At 38.4% G+C, this 12,911-nt stretch overlaps 1 protein-coding gene across 2 annotated transcripts in view; it reads right to left on the bottom strand.

Annotated features, from left to right (window-relative positions):
• SGIP1 (SH3GL interacting endocytic adaptor 1) overlaps window positions 1-12,911 on the bottom strand; it is a 169,307-nt gene that overhangs the window by 80,448 nt on the left and 75,948 nt on the right. Inside the window, exons 2-6 of one of the 2 annotated variants that reach the window (XM_081145952.1) lie at window positions 12,482-12,545; window positions 6,909-6,933; window positions 5,835-5,918; window positions 3,947-4,018; window positions 293-349 (exon numbers count right to left, since the gene is read on the bottom strand). In XM_081145952.1, the coding sequence (XP_081002078.1) occupies window positions 293-349; window positions 3,947-4,018; window positions 5,835-5,918; window positions 6,909-6,933; window positions 12,482-12,545 (302 nt within the window). The remainder of the gene's footprint in view (window positions 1-292; window positions 350-3,946; window positions 4,019-5,834; window positions 5,919-6,908; window positions 6,934-12,481; window positions 12,546-12,911) is intronic. The other variant, XM_081145951.1, reaches the window with a different exon arrangement.

Raw genomic sequence — 12,911 nt, 5'->3', positions numbered from 1 at the left:
TTGAATCCTTGCAATGATGCTATCAAGTAGCTATTGACTTAATTTTTGCTGGCCTGCAAATAACTATCCCAAAGCCACACACAGCTGACCTGTGGAGGCACTAGGTCTTGAACCCACATCTAACAGCCTATAGTGCTCTCCAACTCTGTACGATGTTAATTCGTGCTAGGTACTTCCTGATGACATGGCGTGTTTCATTTATTTCTATGTCTCTTTTAAATATAAGAATACTTGAAATCATTTTCAAATTTTGAAATACTTAATAAAGAAAAAGCCATCTTCTGATACTCACATATCTTTCCCAATCAATTTCTGCATAAAATCCATTTGGCGCCCCATTGCTTTTCTTCTGTAATAAATTTGAAAATAAATTTAGAATAGAAACATTTGAATGAAACAAACAAACAAAAAAGGAATAAAGAACATTTAACTCTTTATTTAGCAAGAGCTATCAAAATCCAGGACTGGAAAGACAAATTAGAGCAGCCTATTAAGTAGTCACATTGGTGTAACTGAATGGAAATTTGAGTTGCTGTGACACTGCCTAATACAGCTTACATACTTATTTCACAAAAGACTGTAGGATACCTAAGCATAGAATATTAACTACTAGCTGTTCAAATTTTATTCAATTACTAAAGAATTAAAAGTGCCTACATTATAATTAAATCCTCTATACCCTCAGGGGATAAAAATATATATATATTTAAATGGAAACATTTTGACTTCCATGTTGCTCTCATATACAATTAGTTCCAACATATCCAAAGAGTATTTATCTAAGTCATTAACTAATCTTTTAGCTTTTCTAATACTGACTCAATTTTTTTCTAACCAACCTCTTGATAGACTATAAAGGAAATCAGCTCCAAATTAGTTAATTCAGCTCCTAGGTATTAAAAATAGTGTCAATATTCTTTACAAGTGTTTTTTCTTAACAAATTATTAAAACAGAATCATAGCATTAATCATGGATTTCTGTCATCCATGTGTCCTAGGTCTCCATGAACACTCATCTTTGCAATATGAATGGATTATCTTAAAGTTCTATTTTGACCCCTAGAACAACCATGATATAGGGCCACAAGCACTTGAGCAATGATGTGGCCTCATCCAAAGAGAAATTACTAGGATTCTCTACTTTTTGTGAGCAAAGGACAAAAACACAAATCAAGTTGGTAATGGAGGGTTCATTCAACAGCATTCCAGTATTTAGCACATAGAGCAATGGCATGTCACTGAGCACAAGCACACCTCAGACCAACACATATTAAATGGTGACACATGAGGCTTGAAGACAGGACATCTAATTTTGCAATCACAAATGAAGGTTACTTGAACCACAATGTGAACAGCTAACACTCAATTTGACAAACAGGCAGGAGAAGTAAGCTTTTCATGTTTGCATGTAGGACCACTAGAAAACCAAATTAGAAGTAATGCAGTAACCATCATCATTGATTAATACTTACTGAATGTTGCCTGGGCATTCTAATAAACAGCAATAGCTTAGTAAGGGTGAACAGTGCATAAGGAATAGATAATATGTTCAAGTGTTTTCTCTTCCTTATGTACTACCCCTGCACTAGAATTTACAAATGCAAGAACTCTGCCAATGTTTCCACAGACCAGAACCCAGGAAAATGGGCCCTATGCCCTTCTTCTTTTTTCCTGCTCCTAAAATAGATTACAGACTCAGACTACATCATTTTAACTTGTCCACATAATCGTCTTCACTGAATTAGTGCTTCACTGATATTCTTTCTACTTTGAGCAAAGGTGGTTCTAAAAACCTGTCACGTTAACTCCTCACCTGTATAAGTGATAAAGCTATTGCTGAGGACATGATTCATTAAATAATGTGCCAGCTAATAATAAAAATCTCTCCTATAGGGAATGGACATGGTTACTCTTTTGTTTTTGTCATGTTTGCTTTCTTTTTTAATGTCTTCTTTGCAAAATTTTCCAAATCCTTCTTAGAAAGCACATATAACAAATTTAATACAAAAGCTTAACATATAATAATGGGACTCAAATGAACTAAGTTGATCCCAAAGAACTAAACTCGTAAATTTTGTGATTAGTATAGTACTACCATTGATGGACCTTTCAGTTATTAAACAATTCTTCAACACAAAGGATTATTACCTAAAAAACAATGAGATTAGGTAAATTACTGAGTTCAAAATTTTCAGTTCTACAGTTTGCCTCTATGATAATTTCACCTCTATCACCAGTGCCCTTCAAAAGCATAGTTGATATGTTTAGATGAATAAATGTGTGTGTGTACAAGTGTGTATGTGTATTTTTTCCTAACACCATATATCCAACATTATGGATAAAAAGTTCCTGAATTTTCTAGATCTGGCTAAGTGAAAATTTCCCAGTTTCCATGGAAACCAATGGAAGCTTGAGGTAAATAGTAAGCAAAACCTATAAAAAAATTTCTTTTAAAATAGGACCATTTTAAACACAAATACTACACAAACAACATATCATAACAATACATTCCTTTGGGCAGATATTCAACACACACACACACACACGGAGCTTTATTAGAGGAATTGGCAATTTGGCCTCATTCACGCTAGTGAATTCTTATAAATACATTTGGTTTCACAAGTGGAAATTATCAAGTTAAAGGTAGCCAGAGTCTGGCTAAAATTCTTTTGGTAAACCCCAAGAAACAAACAGTTCTCCTGGTTTAACCACTTAAGCAAGTGCAGCTCATCATGGTAATAGTGAAGGCAATGGCTCTATTGATTTTCAATTGGAAAACTTTAAAAAATCAAGGAAGAGATAAGTGAAGTGGGGACATATCATTTAAAAACTTGGCTTAATAGTACAAGTAATAATGCCTATGCACCAACATGTAAGGAGCGATTTTTCCCTTGGAGTTGGAATGATAAGTTATCTTACTTTTTCTTTTGTGTGTTTTCCAAAATTCTATACTTGCATAAGTAACTTTTGTTACTTGAGTATATGACAGTTATTTAAAGATAACTGAGGCTCACAGCAATGTTAATCTTGTTTTAAAAGGTATTTTACTTTGGTTAGGCTTATTATCTGTTCTCAGATAATATAATGGGCTAAATCAATAAATGTAGTAACAATAGTGTTTAATTATACATTCATCAAAGTTCTCAGTTTCCACTGAGAGTGCTCCTATTTTCTTAGGTCAGCTCATGGCCCCATAGTGATCCTTGGGTGAGAGTGTTAAAGACACAGGATGTACTGTCTAAATATTATCTTTTTGCCACTGAGGTAGACCTGACTTACTTTGCAAACAATACTATAGAATAGCACTGTCCATTAGAACTGCCTGTGAAGATGGAAATGTTCTCTAAGTGTGCTGTCCAATATGGTAGCCACTAGCCACAAGTGGCATGGAATACTTGAAATGTGGCACTGTGACTGAGAAACTGAATTTTGAATAGCCACATGTGGCTACCGTATCGAACAATACTGCTATAGTTGTTGCATAGCCTGGGCTGAGATCAGCATCCCTGATTCAACATCCTTTGGTCAAGTACACTGTTCCCATAAGCCAAGGTCCTGCTAAATTCCTAATGATACTGAGATAATGCTCTTCCTAACAAATGATTACTCAACTGGTATGTCATGCTTATATGAGAGCCAATGATTTCTTATAAACAGATTTTTTTAAAAATCTGAAGACCTTTCCTTCGTCTCAGATAAAGGAAACACACATGTTTTATGCCTGGTCACTCTTTAAGAAGTATATTCAGACATCAGTATACAGAGTCTACATGGTTGATTTAAAAATTGGCCCCACATATTCAAAAAATAATTTGGACATAACTAAAAAAGACTCTTTTTAAGTGGAGTAAAGAAATGCTACTCTTTTTTTCAAGTTTCAAATTGGGATTTTACTCACTGTTTCTACAACCCCTTGGAAATTTTAAACTATAATCTGTTTCCTTACCGACACTTTTTTTCCTCCATCACGCGCACACTCTGCTTTGTTATTGTAGGGTGGTTCATGTGGGCTGGGCTGCTGGAATTGATTGTTTTCATGTAGAAAAAGTTGTTAAAGGATCTGTTTGTTCTTCAAGACACATATAAAGAATCACATGGAGTCAGCAAACATACCATAGAAGAAACAGTTTCTAGGCCAAATTGTAGGGCCTACCAATCTTGGCAGGGTTCTTTAAGAAAGAGTGGACTTTGGGGCCCATAATGAGGCTCTATTCAGCAGGCCAGTGTAGCTAGGTCAGAAGGAGAGGAAAGGAGGAGGAAGGAGCATCCCAGGCACTAGGGACTGTGGGGATCTAGTACTCATTCAGCCAGCACTTCACTTACAGGTGAAGAACAGACACCAGGACATACTAAGGCTGAATAAAAATAGTGGCATTTCTAAACAAAGTATGAAAATCTAGCTCCACCATACTTTACCCTGGACCAAAGCCTTCCTGAGGGTCATTAATATACAGAGTACACACAGTTGACAGCTCCAAATCTGGGCCTTTCCTGCACACCTGCTCAAAATGAGCAGAGATGATGCCCCCAGGCTCTGTGTAGGTGTAAGTTAAAGTGTATCCTGCATGGTTAGAGTTTGTCTCTGGGTTAGAACACACTATAACACAGAGCTGCCTGACATTTCAGACACCATGACAGACAGTTCTGCAGGGGACAGGTACATTCAGCTGCGTGGGAAGCAAGGCAAGCCCACCTTCCAACATGGAACCTGCCACGAAGCCTCTGTAGACTCAACCTCAAAAGCACTGTCACCAGAGATGGGCTTCATTGGATTTTGAGAAACTGAAGTAAGTTTAAGGATATTAAGCCTATTGTGTAGCCCTGTGTTGACAAAGTCATTTATAAGTATTAAGTGGGTGTACCGCCACCTATAGTTTGTAGAACTACATCAGTGAAACCATAAATTTCAACATCAGACATCCAAAAGACAATGATTTGGAAGCTAAATCAGCCATATAAAAGTGGACTGGGTCCACAGACACAAGGTCTTAAAGGAATAAATCTGAATTTGAGAGAAAATCAGGTTGAGGTCTGCAAGGACTGAATGAAAACAGAAACTTGGACCCCTGTGGCAATGGTATGATAGGGAGTTTTCAAATTTGGTGAGCACAGTTAGTGGAGGAAACTTGGGGAACATTTCCAAACAGTACAACTAGCATCTGGATAAAATAATTTACAATTACCTATGAAGCTGCACATTCTGTTTCAGAGAACATGCATTTATTTTGAATGTAGCCTTTTTTCAAATGGGTCTGCATTATTTCCTGAGAAATTGAAATTAAATAATTCCCCTTTCCTAATAATCATAATCAGGGGTGTTTATGGTATTTCCAATTAAGAAACAAAGAAGGCACAAGTACTAATAAGTAAGTTTATACGACTTGGAATGGTGGTGGTATAGAACTCGGAGAATTTCGGTTACAAGCCCCGAGCTAGAGTGAACACGTCCACAGTACCAAGGCTGGGATCATTGGTGCAGCATGTGCTCAGAGTTGCCCGCTCTATGTCAGCGCTGTCCCAGGCACCTGGGTGCATAGTCTACCAGAGATTTAAACTGGTGGTCCCTAGAAGAGCAGAGAACACTGAGGTAGCCACAGGGCCTCACAGACAATGAGTGGGTGGTTGGGAGGGGCTTTAGATAAAGAAAAAAGGACAAGACTGAGGGTGGCAGAAGGAAAGAAGCAAGAAATAGCAATTCAGCCTGGGAGCAGCAGGGAGAGAAAGCAGAGAACAGCTAACAGAGCCTTGCAGAGGTCAGAATGGAGAGACAAGAGAACCGAGGGAGAGGACCCAGACAGAAGCAAAGAGAAGACACCGTAGCAGAGAGAGAGTACCTGAGACAGAGTTAACGAGAGGGCTCTGAGCCAGAAGCAAGAGGTGAGGAGAAGCTGAGTCTTCTGGGTCTTTTTTTTCCCCTGCTGAATAGAGCCTTGATTATAGTGTTACCCAATGTCTGGTAAATTTCAGTCTATTTTCTTAACATTTCATGGCAAGAACTACATGAATGCAAAAGGCACCCCAAAGCTAAGAACCTTGAATCAAGTGTGGGAGAAAAATTCCTGCTATAGCTGCAATTAACACCCCAATGTAGGTATAATATTATAAAGGGTGTTTTTTTGTTTTTAATTTTAACCACCAGGTTTATTTTAGTTCCCACTCCAGCCCAATGAGCCTAATGTAAGTCTGTTTTCTTTTTCTAGTAACAGCTGTTCTTTTGAACCTTCTGAATAGGCATCTGATTTAGATCTGGAGGAAGTCATTTTAGAAGTGGGTGTAGACTCCCATAAGCACAACTCAGATAAATCCAAGCCAAGGCACCACAGACTTCTTTAAAAATCAAGAAACCTGGCAACCAGCAAGGAGTCTGAGTTACTATTAAATCTAAACCCAGTGGACGCATTTTCCTCCTTCAGGCTGTAAATTCAGGCGTAAGTGGTTTCAAGGCCATTCCCTACTTGTGAATTTAATATAGAAAATGTATCTGCAGCTCAACTACAAAAGAGGGAAAGTTTCTTTCAATTTTACTGGATTTCTGCTCCATTATGACTTTGTGGCCTCTGTTAGAGAAAAGCATTCTCACATAATGAGCTTTTATATCACTAAATTGGAAATGAAATAACAGTTGATGGTAGCAGCCTCTGTAAGAACTGTCTGGGCCACCATACTGATGACTAGTTTGCTTGCCTAATCTGTGGCAGGGTTTTAGGTGAATGCAATAAATAAGTTTAACTTGACCAAGACTGGCTGATGATGTCCCATGCAATTATTACAGAAAATTGTGAGAGGTCTGAAAAATCATTTAAGCTATTTTTTTCCCTACAGAAAAAAAAGAAATGGGGCTTAAAGAAATTTAAACATAGCATATATTGAAGTGCAAACCTTCTAAAAATGATCATTTAAATACTTACAATTCCATCTCTATCCGGTGAACCTCTGTAACAAAAAGAAATTTGTAGCTATTAGGAAAATAAATCATTCTTGCTACATAGACTAAAGCATAACAAGAAGAAACATTAGCCACCCTTCTTCCCCTCTCCTGCCTTCCCACCCCAGTAAACCTGTCTAATGCAAACTAAATCAAAACAAATTGGTCAGGTGGTATGTGAGTGCGGGGAGTATGTATGTATGTATGTGTGTATGTGTGGGAGGGAGGGAGATTCTCATTAGAACCTGAAGGCCAAAAGGCACAAGTTGCTGCAGCAGTTTTGGTCCCTTTTTAAGAGGAGAGCTCAATAAGGTCTGTCCCGGTCTAGATGGCTCCATTTAAAACTACCACAAGGAATGTAAACCAATTTGCGCTCTCTCTCATCTTCTCCCCTGTGAGTGGTCTTAAATTTCCCCCATAAGAAGGAACTACTATGGTATTGTTAAACTTACTTTGAAAATCTATATTTTCTTCCACATTTCTCTATTTACTGCTTCTTTGATTATAGGGAAGCAGGAAAGGGAGGACAATGTTTCCTAAGGGCTCATTCTAATGACTACAGGGCAGTTTATCCATGGTGGCACTATGTATGCCATAGTGCTCAGAAGTAAGGGCTTTAGAATAGGATGAATATGTGTCCTTGCTCCACAACTTATTAGTTCTGTGACTCTGAACACATCACCTAAACTCTGTAAGCCAGTTTAAATAAAATAATGTATATAAAGAACTTATATTAGTTCCTGATACACAGTAAGTATTCAAAAATGTTGGCTATCATTTTTTTTCTCTGACATGATGCCTCTTCACTAGGAACACAAAACTGTCCACTTCAGCCACATTCGACTTTGTAGCAATAGAGGAAGGGAGGTATTATTGTTATTTTGAAAACCTGAACTGAAGGAGCCAGAGGAAGGGAGAAGCAAGAGGGTAGTCATTGTATCTTTATAATGTCCTCTTTTAATTCACTCTGTAAGGAGTCAGAAAAAGTTATCCTATAAACATAGAGACCAAATTACGCTTAGATGGGGAACTGCATTATTTGGAAGGACACCTTAAGTACTTGAGGTGGACTGTGAAATCTTGAGGAGTTTGGTGTAGTTGGAACTGTTCTTTAGGAGGTGGGACCAGCCAATGAAATTACTTATTACTTCATAGGGTGGGGGCAGAGAGAGAAATGCAGAAATTAGTGGGACATCTGGGCTCCAAGATGAGACTCCCCTTCCCCACCAACACCCTCTTCTAAATTAGCAGAATATGTTTACTTGGATTGCAAAACGCTTGATGGAGGTGCATCATTTTTCATGTTCTGTGTCCATGTGGATACAGGGGCTAGAAGCAGAGAGGACACTGATACTGAAAGACCATGGGAGTTCACAGAAATCTTAGGATCTTTGGACATTCCCTGGTTATGGGAATTAGTTAGTTTAAAGAAATTTCATCTAAAACAAAAGGATAGGAGAGTCTTAGCTGATAAAAGTTATAATTCATTGAATAAATAGTGAGAGCTTATAATGGGTCAGGTACTAGGCTAGGATCTGGGGATTAAAATAACGAAGACATGCTCATTATAGAGAAAATGAGACAGGCAAGTAAATCCAGTGAGTTATCATGGCCGCAATAAGCTCAGGTTCATAGGAAAGCACAGACGAAAGGTACCAACTCACACTCATCAAAAACATTTTTTTCAGAACTATATACTGCAAAACTTGAGCATTTCTTACTAGAACTTTAGCTTCTGCTAAAGGAATTGAGAAAGAGGTGATCGTATCAACTTTTGCATAGGATATATCCAAAGGCACTTGTGGGGATGTCTTTGGGGGCGGCAAGTAATAGATGTAGAGAAGACAATCTCTGGAGATGTAGAGAAGACAACCTGGCTGTGGTGCTGCCCACTACTGGTCCAGCTACATGGGCATATCTATGGGGGATCATACACGAGAGGCCACTTGATCTCATGCATATTGAAGCTATAGGGGTAGCATTTCAAAAATTCTAATCAGAAAAAATGTAACTGTATATAGCAGCACTGGTATCTTCTTCTGATCCTTTGTGTTATCCACTGATGGAAATGGGGCTGGTGCTTCCTAGTGTGGTAGCAGTAAGCGTGGCAGTCAAGAACACTGGCTCTAGGGCCAGACCGCCTGGGCTCGATCAACCTAGATTTCCTAGCTGCATAACCTTGGGCAAGTCACTTCACTCCTTTGGGTCTTAGTTTCCTCATCTACCAGATGGCCGTGATAACAGCATACACATATACCCCATAGGAAATTAGAGGATCCAATGACTTAATATTAAGTGAAGAGCATGAAACAGTGCCTAGAATGTAGTAAATACTCATTAAATGTCATCTAGAATAAAATTGCTCTATAATATGACCTAGGATGGGGAGTAGAGAGATCTTAGCAGCTTCAGACATTTGGGCATGTGTTCTCAATTCACTTCCTGACCCTTCTTATGAAATTTCATATTTTATTTTTAAATGACTTTAAAAAATTTTAATACCAGGCCCATTATATTTACTGACTTTTATTTTAAAACTAATCATCTACCATGAACCCTTTGCCTTGGTTTTAAATAGTGCAGTTACCTTTTACAACTATTGCCTTTTCTCTGTTACCCTCCTATTGGCCTTGATTATAATTTTGCCCATCCATTCTTTTTCTTCTGGGTGATAAAAGCCCAGGCACTTGATTCTGGACTAGAATGCTAGTTTCAAGTCTTATTTTCTGGGTAGCCTTCAGCAAGTTACTTAATCCCTTTTGGCACTGAGTTCTCATCTCTTAAAACTGAGATATGACTTCTAACCTTATTGAATTACTGTGAGGATTAAAGGGGATATCAGTGCATACAATACACCCTGCACAGGGCCTGCCATTTAGCACAGGCTCTCTCCTTTCCTCTCTCACCAGGAACTGTAATGATGATTAAATCAGGGAGCTCTGGTCCTAACCCCACTCTGTATCTAAGAAGGTTCAATCAGCTGAAGTTGGGGCTGGCCATACACCAGCAGGTGGCTTTACAACCCCGAGGGAGTTGCAACAGCCCTGAAAACAGTTTGTTTGTATCAACAAAGATTCAATGATAGCAGACCAACATAAGCATTACCTAAAGCTGAAGAGACAGCAAATCCCAAGAGCCTTTGGCCAGCGTTTTGCAAGAATGATATATGACCCAATTAGATATTAGGGGCTCACGAAAAGCAAAGGCTTGCTTATGCTAAACTGTCGGTCCTTGGACCATCACTGCCAGTGGAACCAATTTATGGCTAATTTGCTATCACATAAGTATTTTGGGGTGCTCCAATGATAAGAAGACATGCTTGGGATTCTACAAGCAAATGTCTCATCAAAGTACTTCAGAGAGATATTGGGCATCTACCAAAGCTGTGAGGAAAAATTCTTTAATTTCATACCTTTAGAAATGGATGGAAGAACAGTGCTTTGGCCACATGCAAATTAGCTCAGCCTGCTCTGGAGAGGTTGTTTGACCTCTTTTCCCTTTTTAATTTTCTTCATAAACCAAAGATAATGTGCAGTCAGTTACAGACACCATCTTCAAAGAAAAATAGATTTGGTTTCTGCTAATGATGTTTTCCAGGGATGTGTCTAATGATGTCCCACACAACCCATGGCACATTGCAGGTGACAACAGATGTTGCTGACAGGTTGACTGGTATAGTATCTGGCTCTTTTGGGAAATTAGATTCCATCTCGTGTAAGGTGAGGCCAAGGAAAGGAAAGGTATATTCGCAGGGCTGTGGGAATGCTGGGAGTGCTGGAAGCAGAGCCCCATCGCCTGTCCTAGAGGTTGTTTAGAAAATAGCAATTTCTTAAGAGACAATAGTAATTATGTGGTCCTCAAAGAAAAAAATTCCTAATTAAATTGTTTAGAACAACTTACAAGACTAGAGTAAATGTAATTTCCATGAAATATTTACAGAAAGGAAAAGCACCATAAAATGTAAGAATAGGTAACTTAATATTTGATATCTAGATTAAAAAATAGCTTTTATTTCCATAGAATCCTTTATACTCTCTGGCTTAAAAACCTTCAAGGCTTCAAGGTTGCCCACTGCCTACAGAAGGAATCCAGACACCATAGCCTGGCACTTCCTATCTGGCCCTGATCTCCTTTCCAGACTTGCCTCCAACTATCACCTTTACCTGTAGCCGACAGGTAGGCCAACTGCCCTATTTATCTTGTCCCAAATGCCAGTTGACTTTTCCACCTCGTTGCTTTGGCTGTTGTTCCTTTTGCATGAAATGCCTGTTCTCATCTTGAAGGTCATACTCAGAGCTCCTCCCTCCTGAAGCTTTCAGTGATCATGTGTCCAAATATGAGCTTCCCCACTCTTAAATGCCCATGAGTTCCATTTTTAATTGCTCATAAGGAACTTACCTCATATTTATATTAGTAATAATCAGAGTAGTGGTTGCTGCCATTTACTGAGCATTTACTAAGTAGCATACTAGTCATTTCAAATGTTATCTCATTTTGTTATATGAAAGATACTTCAGTTTGTGTGGTATATATTTTATCCCATGAATTATAAAATCTTGGAGGACAATGGACAGCATTCTGTGATAAAATTTATGCATGATAAAACTGTAAAGAAAGAAAACCTAAAGGTGATAAATAAATGTAACCTTATTTTCACCTGTGCCCAAACAACTATTGATTTTCCCATTTTCTAACTTTCTTTCATGGATTCTAGCCAAATGATGGGTTTCATGGGCTCATTATTCTGATATACAGCAGACCACACATGGGTCTTCAGTTTTACACGGCCACAATGCTGCAGGGTAGTGGTGCTCTCCTCACACTGGTCTGGCTGGAATCCTGAGTTCCTGGCCATCTTACTTCCCATGCATAAGCTATCTGCCTGGCTCAAAGAGGCACCTGAGATTTTGTGTCTGAGGTAAATGCTCTAAAGGAGAATTTAAGATGGTCAAATAAATGGAATAAAGCTGTTACATCATTGGACATTTTCAAGATGGGTTTATCAGTGTCTGTCAGCAAATGATTACCTTGGGTGTGATCATTTAAACATGTAAAAGTATTCACAGGGTTGTTTCTGGCACTGGTTTCTTATTTGCAGCCAAATAGCCTATCATTCCTGTGAATTCTGCTGGTGGATTTACAGTTCTGCTTGTACAAAATCTTGGCATCTCAAGTAAAGCTTTGGAATGTTATCTAGACTAATTTCTGTTTCTGGCCAGGCCTAACCTACCTAAACAGGAGTTTGCTTCTTCATTTCATTACTCAGGGCGACCCTAGAGGTGGAAACAAATACTTTTAGTCCCCATAAAAGTAACAATAACACTTCCTGCCTTCCAGGACTTCTGGGAAGTGTGGTTATCAGGTTATAAAATAATAACACATGATGAAAAATTAAACATGTGATGGAAAGTCTTTATCTTTGTGGTGAATAGCTAGTTTACTCAGGAAGAGAATAGTACACAATATCCAAGAAAACTCTGTGTACTCTAAGTGACAATGACAGCAGCATCTCTTATGCAAATAGCTTCTGTGAGGAGGCACTTTTAAAGGACTTACGTAGAATCAGTGTCCTTTTCTTTCTTCCGTATTCCAAAGGCTTTCCTTGTACGTTTTTTCAATCCTGTGGGAAAACAACAGAGGGTCAAAGAAATCTATTTTCTATTTGTATGTTCCTGGCAACATTCACATGAACATATTTTAAGAGTTGCAAAACATCCCTTAAATTTGAATGTTCATAAAGCAAGGAAAGTTTTTTCAATTGGATTTAAGTGTATGCATGTGTATGTGTATATAATTCACTATTATATTTTTCAGCAGATGTCTATCAAAGATTTGGCACTGTAAGCTCTTAGCACCATAAGCAACATAAGAATGTAAAAGAATGGAAAGGAGGTCAGGGCATGGTATAGAGAAGACTGCAAGCTTTTCTTAGAATATTGTTATGCATCACCCAAATTGGCCCTGCCAAGAAACCACGTTACAGGTT

Source organism: Miniopterus schreibersii (genome assembly GCF_964146895.1).
Source record: "Miniopterus schreibersii genome assembly, chromosome: 8".
NCBI lineage: Eukaryota > Metazoa > Chordata > Mammalia > Chiroptera > Miniopteridae > Miniopterus > Miniopterus schreibersii.
This window is presented reverse-complemented; position numbering and strand designations above follow the sequence as displayed.